The sequence below is a fragment of the Helianthus annuus genome, chromosome 10 (genome assembly GCF_002127325.2).
Source record: "Helianthus annuus cultivar XRQ/B chromosome 10, HanXRQr2.0-SUNRISE, whole genome shotgun sequence".
In the NCBI taxonomy this organism is placed as follows: domain Eukaryota; kingdom Viridiplantae; phylum Streptophyta; class Magnoliopsida; order Asterales; family Asteraceae; genus Helianthus; species Helianthus annuus.
Genome location: NC_035442.2, coordinates 23,941,956 through 23,963,449, shown reverse-complemented (window position 1 = coordinate 23,963,449; position 21,494 = coordinate 23,941,956). Strand labels below are relative to the sequence as shown.

At 40.0% G+C, this 21,494-nt stretch overlaps 1 protein-coding gene across 1 annotated transcript in view; it reads left to right on the top strand.

Annotated features, from left to right (window-relative positions):
- Positions 1-9,630, top strand: part of LOC110880801 — a 29,820-nt gene extending 20,190 nt beyond the window's left edge. Inside the window, exon 2 of the mRNA XM_022129251.1 lies at positions 9,479-9,630. Within this exon, the coding sequence (XP_021984943.1) occupies positions 9,479-9,630 (152 nt within the window). The remainder of the gene's footprint in view (positions 1-9,478) is intronic.
- The last annotated feature ends 11,864 nt before the right edge of the window (positions 9,631-21,494 follow it).

The window sequence follows — 21,494 nt, the reverse complement described above, 5'->3', positions numbered from 1 at the left end:
TGTTGAGCTGTGGGCAGTGTCTCTTGATGTGGCCTTCAGCACCATAATTGTAGCATCCCTTGTTGCCCTGTTGTTGGTTAGGCTGAGCGTGAGGCTGCTGCTGATTTTGGTTCACAGGACGAGGGCTTCTACAGTCTTTGGCCTCGTGACCCATCTTGAGGCATCTTTGACAACGACCCTTGTTACACTGACCGTTGTGGTGTTTGTTGCAGTTGTTGCACTTTGGAAGATTTCCGCGATATCCACCCTGCCTGTGGCTACCTGACGACTGCTGGTTAGGGCTTTGATAGTTGTCAGTCTTTCGCTGCTGATTCTGGGACTGAACCGAAACTGATGCTTTGCTTGAATCCCCCTCCCATTTCCTCTTGTTGTCACTGAGGGTAACGGGAGTAGCTGAAGGAGTGACTGTAGTAGTAGCGCTGACGCGCTTAGGCAGTTTATTCTGTTCCACTGCCTGATCGGTGATGCGATGAGCGAGGCGTTGGATTTCCTGGATGTTTTCGAGGTTAGCCGACGTCACGTGGCTCTGAATTTCTGGCGCCAATCCCTTGAGATACAACTCAATGCGCTTGTATGGAGGGTCCACCATAGTAGGACACAGAACGGCCAGCTCGTTCGACCGTTTAGTATACGCTTCGATCTCTGACCCAACCATTTTCAGATTATATAGCTCGTCTTCCAGCTTGTGAATGTCTTCACGCGTGCAATACTCACGCTTGATGAGTTCCTTAAAATCGTTCCATGGGGTGGTGTTAGCAGCTGCCAACCCAAGAATCTGCACCTGCGCGTTCCACCAGGTTAGCGCGATTCCTTCCAAGGTGCCAGTAGCAAACTTGACCTTGCGAGCCTCAGGGCACTCGCACATCTCGAATACTGATTCTAGCTTCTCGAACCAGTGGAGGAGTCCAACCGCTCCTTCTGTGCCGCTGAAAGAGTTTGGACGACAGTCCATGAAGTTCTTGAAAGTGCAGACAGGCTGCTGCGCGTGTTGACCTATTGTGTACGAATAGGGCAAGTTAAATACAAGAGTGAATGTAGGATCTAGGGATCCTAGTGTGTGCCTATACTGCAGGATATACTACCTGCTTGAGCTGCTGCAACTGCCGCAGCAACTTGGGCTTGAACAAGAGCCTCTAACTGGGCTTGTGTCATGTTAATTCTTCCAGCCATTGATCTTCATGTCAAAGGCGAAATAGGTGAGAAAAGTTCGCGAATAGTGCGATGACAGAAAAGTGTAAGCACGTAAGGGTTCTTAAGCAATAGCAAATAGTGAGCATTGTAGTCTAAGCATACCACGAGCAAAGTTCTAAGCAGTTCTAGCAAGTAGGCAATAAACATAAACCTTATTACCTAAAATGTCGAGTCTTGCACGTGGAGCGAAGCGTCGTTGTGGATCGTCGAGAGCACTGTTCTGGTTATAGTCCGGTTTTAATAAAAACGTTTTCCCATATTAAAACCAAGTTCTCTATAACCAATGGCTCTGATACCAATCTGTCACACCCCCAAAATCCACACGCGGAGTACCACCGCTTGGGTGCGTGACGTGACCAGGATCAAGCCATCAATCATATCAAACATAGCATTTAATAATAAAAGTCATTAAAGTAATTCATCAAGACATGATCGATGTTTCAAAACCAAGCATTGTTTAAGTAGCGGAAGCATTGTTATAAACCCAAGTTAAAAATACTGAAATGTCATAAGTGTCAAATCAAGGTAGTACGATCCTTGTCCACAACGACCGGCTCCTCCTTGTGCAAGCTCCATGTACCTAACGATCTGCAAGGCATGTAACAGAATGATCAACAAACTAGTTGAGCGAGTTCACAGTAAGTAAGTGCGTAACAGTAAGTAAAGGGTGGCTCTACTGGGCCGTTAGTACGTTGTATAGGTGGGGGCTTCCCATGTTATATGACCACTAGACTATTCGTATCAACTATTCGTATCATCCCTGTTCTTCTTCCGAGAACAGTAGCGCGTATGGGGTGTACGTAGGTTTTACGCACGTATCCTTCACAACCGAGGATAGGAGACGCGGGGGTGTACGTGGGTTTCACGTACGTATCCTTTGTACCGAGGATAGAAGTAAGTAATGCGTACACGTAGGTTTTACGTGCGTGCCTGACATCCGAGGCAGTAATTGGCATATGACCACGTAGGTGTTATCCTAACCTACGGAACCGTCCTGACATCCGAGGACCATGGTAGGTGATAGTCTAGGAAAAGCATATATACGTTCTTAGTCAATTGTAACCTTTATCCCATTCCCACGACCCGGGAATCCCATGCCTTAGTAGGAGTGTGAACTCACCTGGGTTTGCTCGGCAGACAGTATAATGCTCAAGTATACAAGTAAGGAATCAACCACGTCCTATCATGGTTACTATGCAAGTTAGGTTCGTATGTAGTACGTTTGTATTACGTATGGTATCAAGTATAATCATGGCAAATCACATAACAGTATCAGCAGTTCATATCAAGTAACGAGTCCAAGTAGTCGGCCCAATTAACATAGGCAGTCCAATTAACAACTATGTAAACAAGTCCAATAACATAACAGTCATAAGGTTGGGCCCGTGACAGTGTAGGCCCAAAACAGTGTACGTGCAAAGAAGGTCTCGAGTCGCAACCAGCGATCTCGAGTCGCAACCCGTGGTTACGAGTCGCCACAGGTGGTTTCGGTTCATCATGGCCCGGTTACGAGTCACAGCCGGAGATTACGAGTCGCAACAGGAGGTTGCGAGTCGCAACTGGTGATTTCGGCTCATCATGGTCTGGTTACGAGTCGCAACGGGACTCGCAACCGTGGTCTCGGCTGGTGCTGTTTGTGGTCTCGAGTGGGGTTCCGACTCGCAACGAGTGATACCGAGTCGCAACCGTGTGTGTAACTGGTTTTCCTGATTTCTTGCAGATCGGTTACAATCACATAATAGTTTCCAATTATACTCAACTCAATTAACAGATTTCTAACAATTCGTTTAGCATGATATCGACCAAACAGGGTATTTTATCAAGAACTCTCATGAACCCTAACAATCATATGAACAATCTTTAACAATTCACATGAACATATATCATAACATTTAATCCAAATCGTCTAACACATCGACTGATTGCAAGCATTCCGATTACCGTTTAACTTATATCATACCATCCGATTTCTTGTGACCCTTGACTATATACATGAGCCGATTAACATCATACAAAACACATATATCCAATTTCATGAGCAAGCCAATTATATGAACATTATTTATCATCAACCCAATCTAATAATATCATACACAACAAGTTTCGGTATCAAGCAATCATGCAAATCGTAACACACAATCAATCAATACATAATCACTAACCGGATTGGAGAAGGAACAAGGGTGATCCGAATAGAATTCTTGTGCCGTCGGGTTCCAAGTAAGCGAGAGAGAGCAAAAGCTTCTAGGGTTTGTGTGTGTGTGATGTTTTTGCAAAACAATCAAAATCAAACCCTCACAAGGGGTTTTGTGTTTGCGAATGGGGAGTGGGCCGAGCCCACTCGGTTATCTCATGGGGTCCGATTTCAAAGTGTGGCCCAAAGGGCTTGTGTGGCCGGTTTGTGTAGTTTGGCTCGTGCAACACATAACATACATACGCACATAACAAATATTCACTTAAAATCATATAATTCAGTTCTCGTAAGCACGTAACGTTACATCACAGTAAGTCTAAAGTTCGAGTTGTCACAGCTATGGACTTTATTACTAAGTTCCCTCGAGCACCTTCTGGTGACGATAGTATCTGGGTGATAATCGATCGTTTGACCAAATCCGCCCACTTTCTTCCTATTCGTGAGGATTACAGGGTGGAGAAACTTGCTCGAATCCATACTGATGAGATTATATGCCGTTATGGCATACCTCTTGACATAATCTTGGACCGTGATGGTCATTTTACTTCACGTCTTTGGTAAACCTTCCAATCCGCTATGGGTACTCATTTGAATCTTAGCACGGCCTTTCATCCTCAAACGGATGGACAGACCGAGCGTACTATTCAGACCCTAGAGGATATGCTCCGTTCTTGTGTCATCGACTTTGGAGGTAACTGGGATGTACATTTACCATTGATTGAGTTCTCGTACAACAACAACTATCATTCCAGTATTCAGATGGCTCCTTTCGAAGCTTTGTATGGCCGCAAGTGTCGACCTCCTCTCAGCTGGCAAGCAGTTTACTGGCCCTGAGATCATTCAAGAGACAACAGATAAGATTATCCAGATCCGTGATAACTTGATCAAGGCTAGGAGCAGACAAAAGAGCGATGCTGATGTTAGGCGTAGGCCTCTGGAATTTGATGTTGGTGAACGAGTTCTTCTCAAGGTATCTCCCTGGAAGGGACTAGTTCGTTTTGGAAAGAAGGGAAAGCTCGCTCCTCGCTATGTGGGTCCTTTCAAGATACTCGAAAGGATTGGCAAGGTGGCATACAGACTTGACTTACCACAAGAACTAAACAACGTGCACCCAGTGTTCCACGTATCTAATCTACGTAAATGCCTAGCCGACAAGGAACTTCAGGTTCCCCTTGAGGACTTGCAAATAAATGAAGCTGTAAAATTTGTGGAGAAACCGGTCAAAATCATGGATCAAGATGTCAAGCGTCTGAGGCGTAGCAAAATTCCCAATGTAAAGGTTCGATGGGAAGGAAAGCGTGGCGCCGAATTCACTTGGGAGTTGAAAAGTGATATGAAGGCCAAGTACCCGCAGCTCTTCAAGCAGTCTTCTTCTAAGATTTCGGGGACGAAATCTCCTAAAGGAGGGGAGACTGTAACGCCCAGCGTCCCCAAACTTTAGATTTTTGTCAGATTTAATCCCTGAAATTTAGTTATTGGCAAGTCTAGCCCCTAAACTATTTAATGTGTGATACTTTAATGTCTTGGTAAATCTATATGTTTGGTATGCCTAAATCTATATGCTTGGAATGTCTAAATCTATGTTGGAATGCCTAAATCTATATGCTTGGAATGTCTAAATCTGTGTTGGAATGCCTAAATCTATATGCTTGGAATGTCTAACTCTACATTTGGTGCTTAACTCTTGAGACTCGTGAACCTTGATTCTTGGTGGAACGAGAGACTGGAGTCTTGTCACTGGCGGAATCTATCAATCTTGGAAAAACTTTTGGTGTTTATGATGTAACCTAGTTGATCTATTACCAAAGAATACGCAACGCTTAATCTTGCATGTGAAAACGGGAACACGGAAAGGATGGATTAGCCGAAGTGGCAATCCGATCGGATGACCACCCGATCGGATGACCACTCGATCGGATGACCACCCGATCGAGTGGCCACTCGATCGAGTTGCCACCCAATCCATGCGCACAGCCCTGCTCACCCTCCTTCACACTATAAATAGGAGCTATCACATCAGTCCTTCAGTGATGTGACAGCCCTGCTCGACTCAGACGCACGAACATCTTATTTCTTCATTTTCTTGACGATTCCGGTACGTGTTACACTAGATCCTTGTACTTTCTTGATCTACACCTCATTCTCTACGTGATTCACCTCTGAAATCACATTTTTTACCATGAAATCCTCGAGATTTGAGCTCTTGAAGGTGATATCATCATGGTGGTTTGTACAAACTGTCGAATGATGTCATTTCTGCCAAGATCTAGCTCAGATCCAAGGAATTTCATACGTTTTTACACTAAATCCAAGCTAAATCTAGACTTTTCATATGAAACTTAAAGTTTTCTTCATCTTTTCTTCAACCTTTCACTTTAATCGGTGAAATCCGGGCATAAACGAACTGTAGACTTGATGGATAGTCTAGAGTAGGTTTGGAAACGGATTGATGCCGGAAGAAATGACCATGGAACGGATTCCGACATGAACTGATTGAAAACAGACGACTGACCGGACAAGGGTGATTCCCACCCGATCAGAACGACTGAGAGACGATGAGTTTACCGTATTCTTAATGCATTCCGTATCGTCGTCATCATTCTAGAAACTTAGAAATTTTACAAAAAGGGTGAACGGGACAAGGACCGCCCGATCGAACGGCAACCCGATCGGGTAGCCACCCGATCGGACAACCACTCGATCAGGAGACACTTGTCCTTTAGCCTTGAAACCTTTCAACACTTAGAACTTTTCCAGAAAACTTGGAACTTGGGAATTTCAATCGAGTGGCAACCCGATCGGATAGCCATCCGATCGGGCAGCCATCCGATAGAGGTGACCAACACTAAACTCAATACTTGGATCGAATGATGATCCGATCGGATAGCCATCCGATCGGACAGGCATCCGATCCCTCCTCGCTTTATGGAATTTGAATCAAGTGGCAACCCGATCGGATAGCCATCCGATCGGGCAGATATCCGTCCCTCACACACTTGGCACTCGATCGACTGGCAATCCGATTGGACAGCCATCCGATCCAGTGACTGTTTCGACACTTTGCGTAATCTCGTTACTCTGCCCGACTCTTATCTGTTGTAATCTAATCAGGCTAATTCTAAAAGAGCTCCCTTTGATCCAATAACGGTCTATACCGTTAAGCAATCACTATGAGTATACTCGATCCATTTTTGCTTTAAACTTTGGGATGTAACATGTATTCTATAAACTACGAAACTTGATACTTTTGCAAGCTAAACTCTATCCTACGTGTATGTGAAAACTTGTGCATTCTAGTATTCTATTTGTGCTATGTGACGTTTAATCCAGGTGTGTAGTTCCGCATTAACAATAGTAGCGCTATAGGAGATGCACCTCTCCCATTATTCTCGGGGGGTATTGTTAGGAGGATTCTAGTTTACCTTGAGTCTTGGGTAAACACTAAAGCATCGGGATACTTGGGCTATCACCGCGTGGACTGCAGCACTAGCACGGCTGAAACTATTTTATTCTTACACCGTGGATATGAGTTGTTTAAATCTGTTATGCTATTATTTAAACTTGTATACTCGCCGGTACATTTTTGTACTGACTGTATTTTAATACATGTTGCAGGATGCTAAGAACATGGAATCAAGCTAGGAAGAAGCTTAGAAACTCACCTAGTTAAGTGAACAAAATCTGATACTTGATGTTTGTCGGAACTTGTGGTTATTTTGACATGGTTGTGCTGTTAGACAAATTTTGCATGAAATCTATTAATCTATATTGAAACTTTAGTGTTATGGAAATCTCATGAGCAATCTGAACGCTTAGTGCTCGCACCCCGATGTTTCCGTCATCGGTTGGGGTGTGACAGATAGAGGGGACGAGTGTGAGAATTTTAATCTCCGAAGAAAATGATCTTTTATTATATCAATAGAATGACGAAAGGTTTATGTAATATGTTATAAACGATAAAAAGATTAATTGAAATGTTTTTATATAATCTTAACTATTAAATAAATACTATACAAATGTTAGTAAATATTTTAGTAGATATAAAACATTCTCATGCACGGTATAAATTCGATTTACCGTACGTTTTGTCGCTGCTAAGTCCATATGCAAAGGTAAAGGTAGAGTAGTGGTTAGGTGGAACCCCACTAAAAAACCAACGAAGTTGGATTCCATTTCTTTTGTACAGTATAAATTTGATTTAGAAAGTGTCTTATAGTATCATTAGCATATACAAACTTATACAAAGTTAAAAAAAACTGACCGTTAATAATATACACACAAGATATATCCTTAATATATAAAAGTGTACAAAATCTTAACTTGGTGTATAAAAAATTATAAAAATTGCCATTAACATCTTATAGTATCATTAGCACTGCACCCTCAGTATATACTTCAAATTTATATATATATATATATATATATATATATATATATATATATATATATATATATATATATATATATATATATATATATATATATATATATATATATATATATATATATATATATATATATATATATATATATTATAGGGTAAAGTTCATGTGAGAACCATCTTTATTGCGAGAACCACGAGAACCAATGTGAACACAAACTAAAATAGCTAAAAAAACCTAAAAAAAAAAAAAAACCTAACCCCCACCCCCATCCCCCCGCCCAATAAAAAACCTAACCCCCCCCCAACCCCAAGAACCTAAACCCCCCTCCCCCACCCCCCCCCCCAAAAAAAAAAAAAACCTAAACCCTCCCCAACCCCCCCCCCCCCAAGCTAAAAATGCAAAAAACTAAAAAATCTAAAAAATCTAATTTTTTTTTAATATTTTTTAAGTTAAAATCGCTACTTTTAGTAGTCAATTTTTTTTTAAATTTAAAAAAAATATTTTTTTACTAAAAGTAGCGATTTTTTTATAAAAAAAAATATTAAAAAAATTTTGTGTGTTTTTTAGCTATTTTTGGTTGTGTTCACATTGTTTCTCGCGGTTCTCGCAATAAAGGGTGGTTCCTAACGGATCTTTGTCCTGTATATATATATATATATATATATATATATATATATATATATATATATATATACACACCTATATAGGGGACCGCTAGAATGAGAACCACCTCGAGTTGTAAGAACCGCGAGAACCACACCGTACGGGGCGAGGTGGACCAATTTTTTTTTCAAAAACGTAGATGCATGTATTATAAACACATTCGTAAAAAAAATTTTAAAAAAAATGCCGTGCGTGTAGTTTTTTACACCACAAGTTTGTGGTTTACGAGTTCCGTAAATTTACAGAACTCGTAAACCACAAACTTGCGGTGTAGAAAACTACACGCACGACATTTTTTTTAAATTTTTTTTACGAATGTGTTTATAATACATGCATCTACGTTTTTGAAAAAAAAAATTGGTCCACCTCGCCCCGGATCAAGTAGTTCTCGCGGTTCTTACAATTCGAGGTGGTTCTCATTCTAGCAGCCCCCTATATATATATATATATATATATATATATATATATATATAGGATTAGGTTCAAACGTGAACAAAATCCCAAGAGTGAACTGCGTGAACTGATCTGGACCATTGATTTTCTTTAGAGTTGATAAGGTTAGGATTGTAATTATATAAAAAAATTAACTTTAAATCATTAATTTCATAATTGAAATTAGTTACCAAACAACCAGATCGTTTCTATATTTTAAAAATTTAGAAGATTATCATCTTAATTGTTTAACAAATAACCATATTTTCAATCCATTCACCAGATTTCGAATTCAGCTTTTATCATTCAACAGAACGTAAACTTCATAAACTCAGTTCATCACATTCATATTTTTCATCAGAAGCTCCACTATTCCGGCGAACATTAATTGGAGACGGCATAAGATTTTGACGAACATTAATCAGAGACGGATTAGATTCTGGCGAACATTTAATCCGAAAAGGCAATTGGAGACGGATTGGATTCCGGCGAACATTTAATTGGAAAAGGCAGTTGATTTCAATTGATTGATTTTGTTTTCTTTGTGTTTTTATTAAGATGATCGTATCGATGTATAGATTATTGTTTGTTTGGTTTTTTCATTATTGTACAGATACAAATGAATTGGAGGAAGAAGAAGAAAGGAGTGAAGGAGAGGGTGAATTAGGGTTTGAAAAGCTCACAAGAGCTCAGAGAAAAAGGCTTCGAAAGAATAAGCTAAATGAAGGTGCTTCTAAAGGAAACAGATTATTAGACCGCAGTTGAATCCGAATCATGCGGGTGGTGATCGAATCGATGGTGAAATTAGTAGCGTTCGTGAACTTGAACATGAACGTCTGGAAGCTGTTCGACGAAATGTCGCAGATTAACCTTAGAGTCGCTATTATCACATTTTAACGCAAAACTATAGAATAATCGATTATTGATTATTATAGATTACTTGAAAGAATTAATATTGTATTGGCATTATTTGGTGTTTGATTTGGAGAAGGAAGATGATTGATCAGATTTGTATTAACACATGGTCTTACAAAATTACAGCAATATTTGAACTTGAGTTTTAGTCATTTTTTGTGTATAATATGTAGGTCCGAGGTACACATGTGTACTTCTTCTTTTATATATGCAAACACTATAGTACACATGCGTATAATACACGGTAGCTGCATTTAGTTAATGAGCCTTTGAAGACCCTCAGCATTGTTGTCCTTTTTTTTTACCAACCTTCTTTAATATAATTGTGCAGAGTCGGTTGCGAGTAACGTGTATGAAACTCCCAATGGGACTAGCTACTGGAAACCAATTATTCCCTCCCCCCCGAATTCAAACCGTTTGTGAAAGCTAGATTTAGTACGGTATGACTTGTAAAATGTCTTTCAAAATACATAACAACTTTCTTTTTTGTTGGAAAAATGTGAAACATAAATCCTCACAGTAGTGTACTACGGTCAATAAAATATGTTTTATATAATGTATATTACATGTACACATGTATACTTACCTGCTTACTACGTCTGTACATAGGTGTAATTGGATATTTATATAACTTACCTGCTTACTATGTCTGTACTGAGTTTACTCTGTTACAACTGTGCACATCTGTATTGTGTAAGTGTTGTATGAAATTTGTTACACATAACCTTTATACGATTCAGTAAGGTGTCAAATAGTCTAAAAAACAAAAAAATCCATACAAATAGAAATTAAACTTGTGTTCCACTATTTCAAAAAAGAATCAAACACCAAAACATCACATGTGCATTCCAATCTGCCGATAGAAAATAAACTTGTGTTCCACTATTTCACTGCGTATTTCTTCCGTAACCGTGTCAGTGTTGCTTTCTTGGGGCCCGGCTCAAGTGGGAAGCCACTATCCCATTTATCAACTGTATAAACTATCCCATTTATCAACTGTATGCCAAACCGAGTTTCCATATGACGCACAACAAAGACCCGCAATAGATCGTGTTGCCGACCATCTTCCATTCAAAACCAACCTTTGTGGCACTGCATTTTCAATCTACTGATACTTTGGATGATTAACCAGCTTCATATACTTTGTGAAAACATCCTTCTGAAATCAAAGATCATGTCATAATCAGTTATAGTATGTCCACTTAGGAATAAAACCATATGTATTCAAATGTCGATTACCACTTTGTACGGCGTGGTCTTACTGAAAAAATCGTCATCGTTGATCAAAGCAAACCAAGTAAAAATGACCATATTCAGTATTGCAAAACAATCGCGGCTTTGTCCCCTTGATTTTATCAGCTTCCCCAAAAATATTTACTTCATTTGTTCACTTATTTTCGTAATGGTTTAGCATTGATGCAAACAATTAACGACTCCAGCATTAATCCACTTACTTGATTGCAAATCCTTCATTTGGAAAATGATACAGCCTAACACCAGATGTGGTTTTGAACACAAATTGCCTGCTCAATAAAGTATTAGCTATATCAACTACATTAGAAAATGTGTCCACTGTGTACATACATATATGTACAACAGTATCATACACATGTGTATCACGGGAAAATACACCTGTGTACAACGGACTATAATGAACCTTCCTAAAAATAGAGTATAATGCTTAAAAACAGAGTATAAACAACATGTCACATATGAGTACACATGTGTACACTGGACAAAACTAACATATGGTTAAAAAAGTGCAGTCTACAGAACATATTTAGTTCAAATCAGCTTAACATCAATATACACATGTGTACAACAACGACTTTACAACTCATCCAAACAACCAGCCTTAAATACCTTAGAAAACAGAGTACAATCCACTATTCTGTTAAATCAACCTTAATATTCAAAAAAAAAAAAACAAAGATACCAAACAATTTTACAAAGTCTCAGCCTTATTAATCACGTTGTACACAGGTGTACATAAACAATTTTTCGAAATCTCAACCTAATTAATCACAATGTACACAGATGTACATAAACGATTTTAGTTATCTAAACCAAGCAAGCATACCTAAACTCGAATAACAACAGAGCAACATCCCCTAATTTGTTAAATCAACCATATCCTTCAAAGGAATTAAACATGTACTCGAATAACTACTCCTAAAAACACACCATTATACTAAAACATTGTGACTAAACAACCTTCAAAACACAATATTCAAGCCCTAATTCTGATTTGATGTTCTTAGTTAATTTATAAAACAAAACAACATGCAAGTAATTTCTGAAACATATAAACATTAACACTTTACATTTTGTACCTTTAGTGGTTGAAAATCAGATGACTTTTCTGGCGATTTGATTGTTCCGACGATCTGCCGTTGGGTTTCTTTTTGCCGTCGCCGATGAATGTGAAAGAGAAAGAGGATATTCGTTGTGAATAAAGGGGTAATGTTGAAAATAAGATGACTTTCCGGCGAATTTATTGCTCAGACGATCTGCCGCTTGGTTTCTTTCTGCCGTCACCGATTATTGTGAGAGAGAAAGAGGATATTGTTGTGAATATAGAAGTGATTAAGGGGATTGATGCGTGTGTAGTGTAATATATTTTTAGATATATATTTAAGCCCTTTTTACACTTTTAGCCAAGTTTTAAATTTATAAAACACGATATTCACTAACACTAAACACACATATGGGCAAGTGCACCCATCGTGGACGTAGTATAGTGTTGGTAAGATACCGAGGTCGTCCAAGGACACAAGAGCTTTTAATACCGGTTTATCCTCAACGTCTAATCAAATCAAAAAGGTTAGAAAATGTTTTAAACTAAGAAAAGTAAAAACTAACTAAATGCTGAAAAATAAAATAAAATAAAAACAGATAGACAAGATGAATCACTTGGATCCGACACGTGCATTAGTATAACCTTTGATTATTTTCGCACTTTTGCACTTGTTTAAGAGATTATCTTAGTTATTGTAGTAGGCCCCTCTTTTGAAGGCGACGTTACCCTCAACCCAGTAGTTTGAGTCAGCAAGGATACAATCCTAAAGGGTCGGATTATTGAACGATAATGAATTAAGTTATTAATGCAAATTGTGGTAGGCCCCGCTTTTGGCGGTGACGTTACCCTCGGCTAAGTAGTCTGAGTCAGCAGGGATACAGTCCTAAATAGCCGGGTTATAGTATTAATAGTAGTTAACTTATGAGGGGGTCAAAGAGTTTGGATCCCCGCCATCCAATACCTATGGGCATTGAAGGAGATCCTACTAAATTTGACCCAGGTCCCAAGCAGGACCTCTAAACGCTGAACAAGGGCAAGACCTTTACCAAACCGTTCGCTTAACCCCCGACCAGGTAGCCAACATACCTCCATATAGACCGTGGAGATATGAATGGTGAAAATCCTTTATTTTATATAGACAGTAAAATAATGCCAAGACACCACGGACAAACGATAAGGAAAGATCACCTTCAACATAAGTAACTAGTTATTAAAGTCATTAATACAAAACCAAATAAAAAGTGCAAAAGATTAAAAATAAAAAGTATTATACTAAACACTTGTCTTCACCAAGTGATGTAAGAGACTTAGGCAAACATGGCCTTGATTGTCAAGAACTCTTATGATCAATCTTGGATCCCGAGACGACTTACACACTCTATGATGGACAATGGATGATGGTGGTGGATGATGGTGTTATGGTGGTGGTGGGTGGTGGATGAAGTGTGAGAGAGGTGGTGTGCCAAGGGATGAGAGAGAATGAAACCAAGCTCCTCTATTTATAGGCTGAACAGAACGCTGGACACGGCCCCGTGTCCGCTGGACACGGCCCCGTGCCCGTCTGACATTCTCTCTCTTCATTAATTGTAATTGCGAATTACAATTAATGCGCCTGCTGTACTTTCACCACGCCCCCGTGCTCGCTGGACACGGCCCCGTGGTGAGCAATGGAAGCTTCTACTGGTTTGTCTTTTCTGCTGCTTCCTGGGCACGCCCCCGTGTTCGCTGGACACGGGGCGTGTTCAGACTCTGTTTCCTTCTCTTTGCCTTGGGAGGTGCCGTTGAGGGTCCGGGCAGTCCTCTTTTGTTCATTTTCTTGTATTTCTGGTAGAATTAGTAGTCTTTTTGCTTCTTTTGTGATTTTGAGCTCATTTCATCCTGAAAATACAAAAGGAAGACAAAAACACTCTTTTTCCAACATTAGTACTTAAAAAGGGTTAGTTTTATGCCTTAATTGATGTGTTTTATATGTTGCATTTTACACACATCAAATACCCCCACACTTGAACTTTTGCTTGTCCTCAAGCAAAACTCTTTAAATGTGGCTTACACTCCCAAATGGAATAGGTAGAAGAGAAGTTTTTTTTTTTTTTTTTTAGCTTGTCCTAGAGTGTCGGGAATCCAAGGTTTTTATAGGTTTTATTTTTATTTATTTACAGTCCTATTCGTCATGATTTATTTTTGAACGTTTCATAAGACAAATTACTTAATCAGGCATAACATGCCTTATAAAATTCCATTTATATACAAGTTCACATACCTCACGGGAGATCACTCAACACTCGGCCGAAGGTGTATATTTTAGTGAATCACTCGAGAGCGGCACGGAACTTACGTCTTCCATAGGCTTGCCAAGCAATCAATCCTCCTCCTTTTTAACTTTTTACCTTTGTAAATATCAAGAGGACTTTTGGGGTGAAGGCTTGGGTTTAAAGGTGGGTGGTTGGTTAGTGGTTAGTAAAAAGAGCGAAAATCGTATCAAGTGTCGGTTTTCGTAAAATACCTTGTTTTTAGTGACTTATTATTTTTGAAGTATTTCTCCAAACAAGCTTTTGTAGCTTTTGTTTGTTTTTGACTTCATATATATATATATATATATATATATATATATATATATATATATTTTTTTTTTTTTTGATGTCACATGAAAGGGCAAGTTGACGAAAAACCGAGCTTGTTACTAAAATAAAAGGTGAAAAAAAATGAAAAAGGTTTTTGGTGGGTAAAAAGGGTTTTTTGGGGTAATGAAATGAAAGGTTTAGGCTCAAAGGGGTTTTCTAGGGGGATTTTTGGGTAGGTAAAAAAAATGAAAAATAATGGTTTTGAAAGAAAAATAGTTAGTCCTAATGCCTCCATCATTTACTTACTTGGGTTAAAGTTGGTAGGGACCGGGAATGTATCGTCGTGGCAAGTTCTAGATCTGTAAAAACCGAGCGGCTATTCACACAAGAAACGAAAAATGAGCATTTAATCTAAATATGTGTTTTTTTTTATGCTCAATAAAGGCTCAAAACTCACTTTTGTGGGAATGGGTTTTTAATGTGACCAAGCATATATAATCGAATTTTTAACTAGACTTGTTATACCGTTTCATAATTTTCTTATGTTAGTTCTTTTTATCACGACGCTATCGGTTGTAAACTTGTAAAAATATAACCTTTTTAGAACTTGTTATTCCCAACTTAAACTAAAACAAGTAAATAAAAAAATGTGAAAATGTTTTTGAAAAAAAATTGGGGTGTTTAGCGGTTCCAATAGAGTTTTGTGTAAGGCTTGTGTTTAGGATTTTGCAAAATTTCAAGGTTTTAGCATCCCCCCCACACTTAAATTACACATTGTCCTCAATGTGTCCAAAAATAAAGTTTTTGGTTGATTAGAATGTATAAAAGTGTGTTAAAAACAAAGGGTTGTGTTACTGGCAGTCTGGACACGGCCCCGTGTCCGTTGGACACGGCCCCGTGGTGAACTGCCAGTAACGAAAACTTACAGAAGTTGAACACGGGGGCGTGTTGGATGAACACGGCCACGTGTCGGGCAAAGAATTGCAGGTCAGTAGCCAAACAGCAGAACTGGGAGATGGACACGGGGGCGTGTCGACTGGACACGTCCCCGTGTGGACGGTCTGTTAGCCTGAAAAATAAGGTTTTCTCCCGGTTTTCTCCATCCTAGGGCTGCAAGTGCTAATGTCTAGCACTCGAACCCTTGCATTGCACCTGTTTAATCATTCAATACCAACCAACCAAGCACAAACCATCCTAATTTACCATTGTCAAGCATTATCCAAACATAAAGTAAAAACAAAATAAAGATAAAAAGTAGTTCGGGAAAGTAAATTGTTCGACAAATGGCACGCAGGCCATGAATTGTTTGATAGATAAGAAGGGCATTCAAACCTGTGAGCTCATCACCAGCCAGCCCCTTGTTCTTCCCAGCCTCCTACTCCATGTCTTCATCACTACCATCACCTCCGCCCCCCTGCCTCGCCATGTACTCCCGGATGCTACCGATATCATCTTGTATATCGTTGACGCTGCGCTCGATAGCTCCAACCCGGTGGTATGTGTTGTTGGCGAGGTTGTAGGTGTTCCTGGTGCACATAAGGTTTTCCTGCAAAAGATCGTGTAAACTTTGAAAATTAGGAAAACCGGCTCCTTGAGAGGAGGATTGACCCGGATCGCCTTGGGGTGGGTATTGAAAATGTGGAGGTGGTGCATGAAGAACTAGAGCCTCCTGCGGGTTCCATGCGTAGCCTTGCGTCCTCTGAAAGCTCACCGTCCCGTCCTCCGCTTCATAAAGCAAGTTCATGGCTCGGCAAATATGATAATCGACCCGTCCCGACCATGGACTCCTTTCGAAGGACCTTGGGATATTCGTGAAGTGCTTGAAAAGACGGTACACCCATCCCCCGAAGAAGATTGGTGTAGGCGCAGAGGCAAGGCGGTTCAAGTGCATGTTTCGCAGTAGGAAGTAAGGAACATCGAGGGGCTTCTGGTTGTGGATGCAGTGAAGGACAACCAAATCTTTCAACCCAACAACGCCACTACTGTCATGGCGTTGGTTCAGCGAGTACGTGAGGAGCCTGTGGATGTAGCGGTATAACGGGTCCCTCAGTTTGGTGCTTTTTGTGCTGCTCGGGTTGTAGATTCCCTCACCTATTTGAGCCCATGCGGCTTGGCGTTCAGTTGCATCCAAGTCTCGTAATCCCCCGGTATTCTCTTCATTCCCCGCTTCTTCATCTCTGTATAGCCCTATGATGGCTCCAAACTGCGCCATGGAGGTTCTATAGGTGGTCCCTCCACATCGAAATTCAACCGCCTCGTGGTCAAACGGTTCGCATCTTGAGTTGAAAATGAATGTGCTATAGAACTCCATCGTGCATTGATGGACCGACCGAAGTCGGGCAGTCAATGCGACGTGCAGTGGACCCCTCACAATGTTGTTGAAGCGGTCCAGTTGGTTCACCATGGTTAGCAAATCAGTACATGCCCGCCTTGGGTACTCTTCCGGTCTTGTTTGTAGGACCTCGTAGCGTGCCCTAGCGTCCAGTTCGTTTGCGTTAAACCGTGTGAATTTAGACATCTGAAAAGAATACATCAAAAGTTAGTACGAAACAAGGAAAATCGGAGTGAAACTGCAAACAGTGAGCTGGACACGGCCCCGTGTTCAGCGGACACGGCCCCGTGTCCAGGCGTCTGTAACACAAAAATTTCATTTTTCGTCCCGGTTTCGAAAACCTGAAAATTTTTAGCCTAATAGCAGCGGTTTCCCCCGAAAAAGAAACCCTAAGTGTCATTTTTCCCAAAACAAACCGTTTACCCTTTCAATTTCGTGTTTTTCGGGTTAAGAACGAGGGTTTGGGTTTTTAGTTGGAAATCGGACAAATCTATCAACAATACATGTCTAATTACTTTCTACTACTCTAGTCTAAACTACTACTAACAATTTTCATCAAAAATTTTGAGTTCGATCCGGATGAACATGAAGAACCCTAGATTTTTCCCCAATTTTTGATGTTTTAACTACATGCAAGTAAGTAATCTAACTACTAAGAAGGTTAGAATCATACCTTGACGTTGTTAGATTCGGTGGTGACGTTGAAAATCCGCAGAAAATCGCCTCTAACCAGAGAGTTTTCGGTGAAACGGGGCGTGTGGAATGGTGTAACTGATAGGAAAAGAGGGTTTTATCCCGACAGTCGCCTCGACACGGCCCCGTGTCCAGCGGACACGGCCCCGTGCCGGGCGAAGTTTTTTGAAATTTTTTTTTTTTTTTTTGTGCTCGTGTGCATGCCCCTTATTTCCGAAAAATGGTTAGATGATTTACCGGTTTTGAACGTACACTTACCTGTAACATGTCGGGTACGAGTTTATTCGTTAACCGTCTGAAGTGAGATCTCCTCTTCCTCATCCTCAATGGATCCTCGGTAGAGTTTCAGCCGTTGGCCATTGACTTTAAATGGTGTCCCATTTCGAGTTTTAATTTCTACAGCACCGTGTGGAAAAACATGGGTAACGGAAAAAGGTCCTGACCACCTAGATTTTAGCTTACCGGGAAATAATCGAAGTCTTGAATTGAACAATAGAACTTGGTCTCCAACCCGAAATTCATTAGATTTAATATATTTATCATGCAAATTTTTCATTCTTTCTTTATAAATTTCGGAGTTAGAATATGCACAATTCCTAAGTTCGTCTAATTCGTTTATTTGACAAAATCGATTTTTACCGGCAACTTCTAAATCTAAGTTTACGTTTTTTATTGCCCAGTAGGCTTTGTGAGCTATTTCTACTGGCAAGTGACAACTTTTTCCATAGACTAATTTATATGGGGTTGTGCCTATAGTGGTTTTATAAGCAGTTCGAAAAGCCCATAAAGCGTCGTCTAACTTGTCGGCCCATTCTTTTTTATTTATTCCTACGGTTTTTTCAATTATTCGTTTTAAACCTCGATTAGTCACTTCGGCTTGCCCATTTGTTTGAGGATGATATGCTGTTGAGACCCGGTGATAGACCCCATACCTTGTTAATATTTTTTCGAGTTGATGATTGCAAAAATGGGTACCTCTATCACTTATTAAAGCCTTTGGTGTCCCGAAACGAGAGAACAACTTTTTCAGAAATTTTACCACTACTCTTCCATCATTTGTTGGAAGAGCCTCGGCCTCTGCCCATTTAGACAAGTAATCGACCGCCACAAGTATATATTTGTTTCCCTTTGAAGGTGGGAAAGGTCCCATGAAATCGAGTCCCCACACATCAAAGATTTCACAGACGAGAATGCCATTTTGAGGCATTTCGTTTTTGGAAGAAATATTACCTGATCTCTGGCAGGCATCACATGTCTTTACAAGGTTTTGTGCATCCTTGTAAATGGTTGGCCAGTAAAATCCTGAGTCAAATACCTTTCGTGCGGTACTTGCAGCACCATGATGTCCTCCGTATGGACCTTCCTGACAATGACGGAGTATTCTTCGCGCTTCATTACCATGGACACACCTTCGGATGAGCTGGTCGGCACACATTTTGAAAAGATAGGGATCTTCCCAAAAGTAATGCTTTACATCAGCAAAGAATTTTTTTCTTTGATGATGTGGCCATCCTTTGGTGACTATTCCGCTAGCTAAGAAATTAGCGTAGTCGGCATACCATGGTTCTTGTCTACTTTCCATCATTTCCAGGGACTCCGTGGGAAATTTCTCGTTGACTTGCTCGTCCCTGGTTGTCTCCAAAGCTGGGTCTTCCAAGCGTGAGAGATGATCTGCAGCAGTGTTTTCTGCTCCTCTTTTGTCCTTGATTTCGATGTCGAATTCCTGGAGGAGTAGAATCCATCTTATCAAACGGGGTTTTGCGTCCTGCTTCTTGAAAAGGTACCTGATGGCTGCATGGTCTGTATAAACTACTGTTTTAGAAAGAACAAGGTAAGAACGAAATTTATCAAAAGCAAATACCACCGCTAGTAATTCTTTTTCCGTAGTTGTATAATTTTCTTGCGCATCATTAAGAGTTTTACTAGCATAATAAATTTGGTGGAAATGTTTTTCTTTTCTTTGTCCCAAGACTGCTCCAACAGCAAAGTCGCTTGCATCGCACATGATTTCGAAAGGAAATTTCCAATCTGGCGCTATCATGATAGGTGCATTGACTAGCATTTCCTTGAGGGTTAGAAATGCTTGATTGCATTCCTTGTCAAAGATGAAGGGTGCATCTTTTTCAAGCAATTTTGTTAGAGGTCTTGAAATTTTTGAAAAGTCCTTGATAAACCTTCTATAGAATCCGGCATGCCCTAGGAAACTTCTGATTGCTCGTACGGAGGATGGAGGAGGTAATCGAGAAATAGTCTCTATTTTTGCTCGATCAACTTCCATTCCTTCGCTTGAGATTTTGTGACCGAGTACTATTCCCTCTGTTACCATGAAATGGCATTTTTCCCAGTTAAGGGCAAGGTTAGTTTCCTCACATCGGGATAGCATTCGTTCAAGATTATCGAGGCATTGGTCATATGAGTCTCCAAAGATGGAAAAGTCATCCATGAAGACCTCCATTGTCTTTTCGATCATATCATGGAAAATGGCGACCATACAACGTTGGAATGTTGCAGGCGCATTACATAGACCGAATGGCATGCGTCGATATGCAAAAGTTCCGTAGGGACATGTGAAAGTTGTTTTCTCTTGGTCTTCCGGTGCTATCGGTATTTGAAAGTAACCTGAAAAACCATCTAAGAAACAATAGAATTTATGACCGGATAATCTTTCTAACATTTGATCAATGAAGGGTAAAGGAAAGTGGTCTTTCCTAGTTGCTTCATTTAATCTCCTATAATCTATACAGACTCTCCATCCTGTGACGGTTCTTGTTGGTATTAATTCATTTTTCTCGTTAGTTATCACCGTCATACCTCCTTTCTTTGGGACTACTTGGACGGGACTTACCCACGGGCTATCGGAGATAGGGTAGATTAGTCCGGCGTCGAGTAGTTTGATGACTTCATTCTTAACCACTTCTTGAACATTGGGGTTCACTCTTCGTTGCGGTTGAATTACCGTTTTGTAGTCATCATTCATTAAAATTTTGTGCGTGCACATGGAAGGGCTTATTCCTTTAATATCTACAAGCTTCCAAGCGATCGCATTTTTGTGTTTTTTAAGTAGGTTAACTAATTTCTCTTTTTCTATACTACTTAATTTAGACGAAATAGTTACAGGTAAACTACCATCTTTGCCTAGAAAAGCATATTCCAAACCTTTAGGAAGTTCCTTGAGCTCAATGGGTGGGTCTTTAGGAGACACCTTATTTTGTGGCTCATCTAAATCAAGAACCTTAAAGGTTTGTTCTATGGCTATCTCTTCCTCGACAAAGTGGTCTTCTTCGTTGGTTGTATCGGGTGGTTCAGCTTCATCTTCAATTAGGGGGTCATTGTTGCCAAAAGGATATTTCATTGAGCGCTCAAGATCTATGCTCCTTTTGAATGCCCCTAATTGAAGAGGTAGATTGTTGAATTTCCGGTTTTTCAAAGCTTTATGAGTTTGTACAAAAGGTTTTCCCAAGACTAGGGGGGCATCATCTAAGATGACGAAGTCGGTTGGGATTACCATTTGATTTGTTTGAACCAAAACATCTTCAACTACACCGATTGATTTCATTACTTTCCGATTGGATAGAAAAATGGGTATTTGAAGTGGAGTAAAATCACTAACACTTAATTTTTCAAAAATGTAGTTAGGCATTATGTTAACACAAAGATCTTTATCAATGGTGATATTGCTAATAAACGAATTTTGAAAGAAACATGGAACCGGTGTAATGTTAATTTCAAAAGGATCTTCTTTTATTAGCGAGGTTTGATCATTAGTTAACTTAACACTTACTAAGTCTTTGATTTTAGCATTAGTGTTTAACTCTTTTAAAAACTTAGC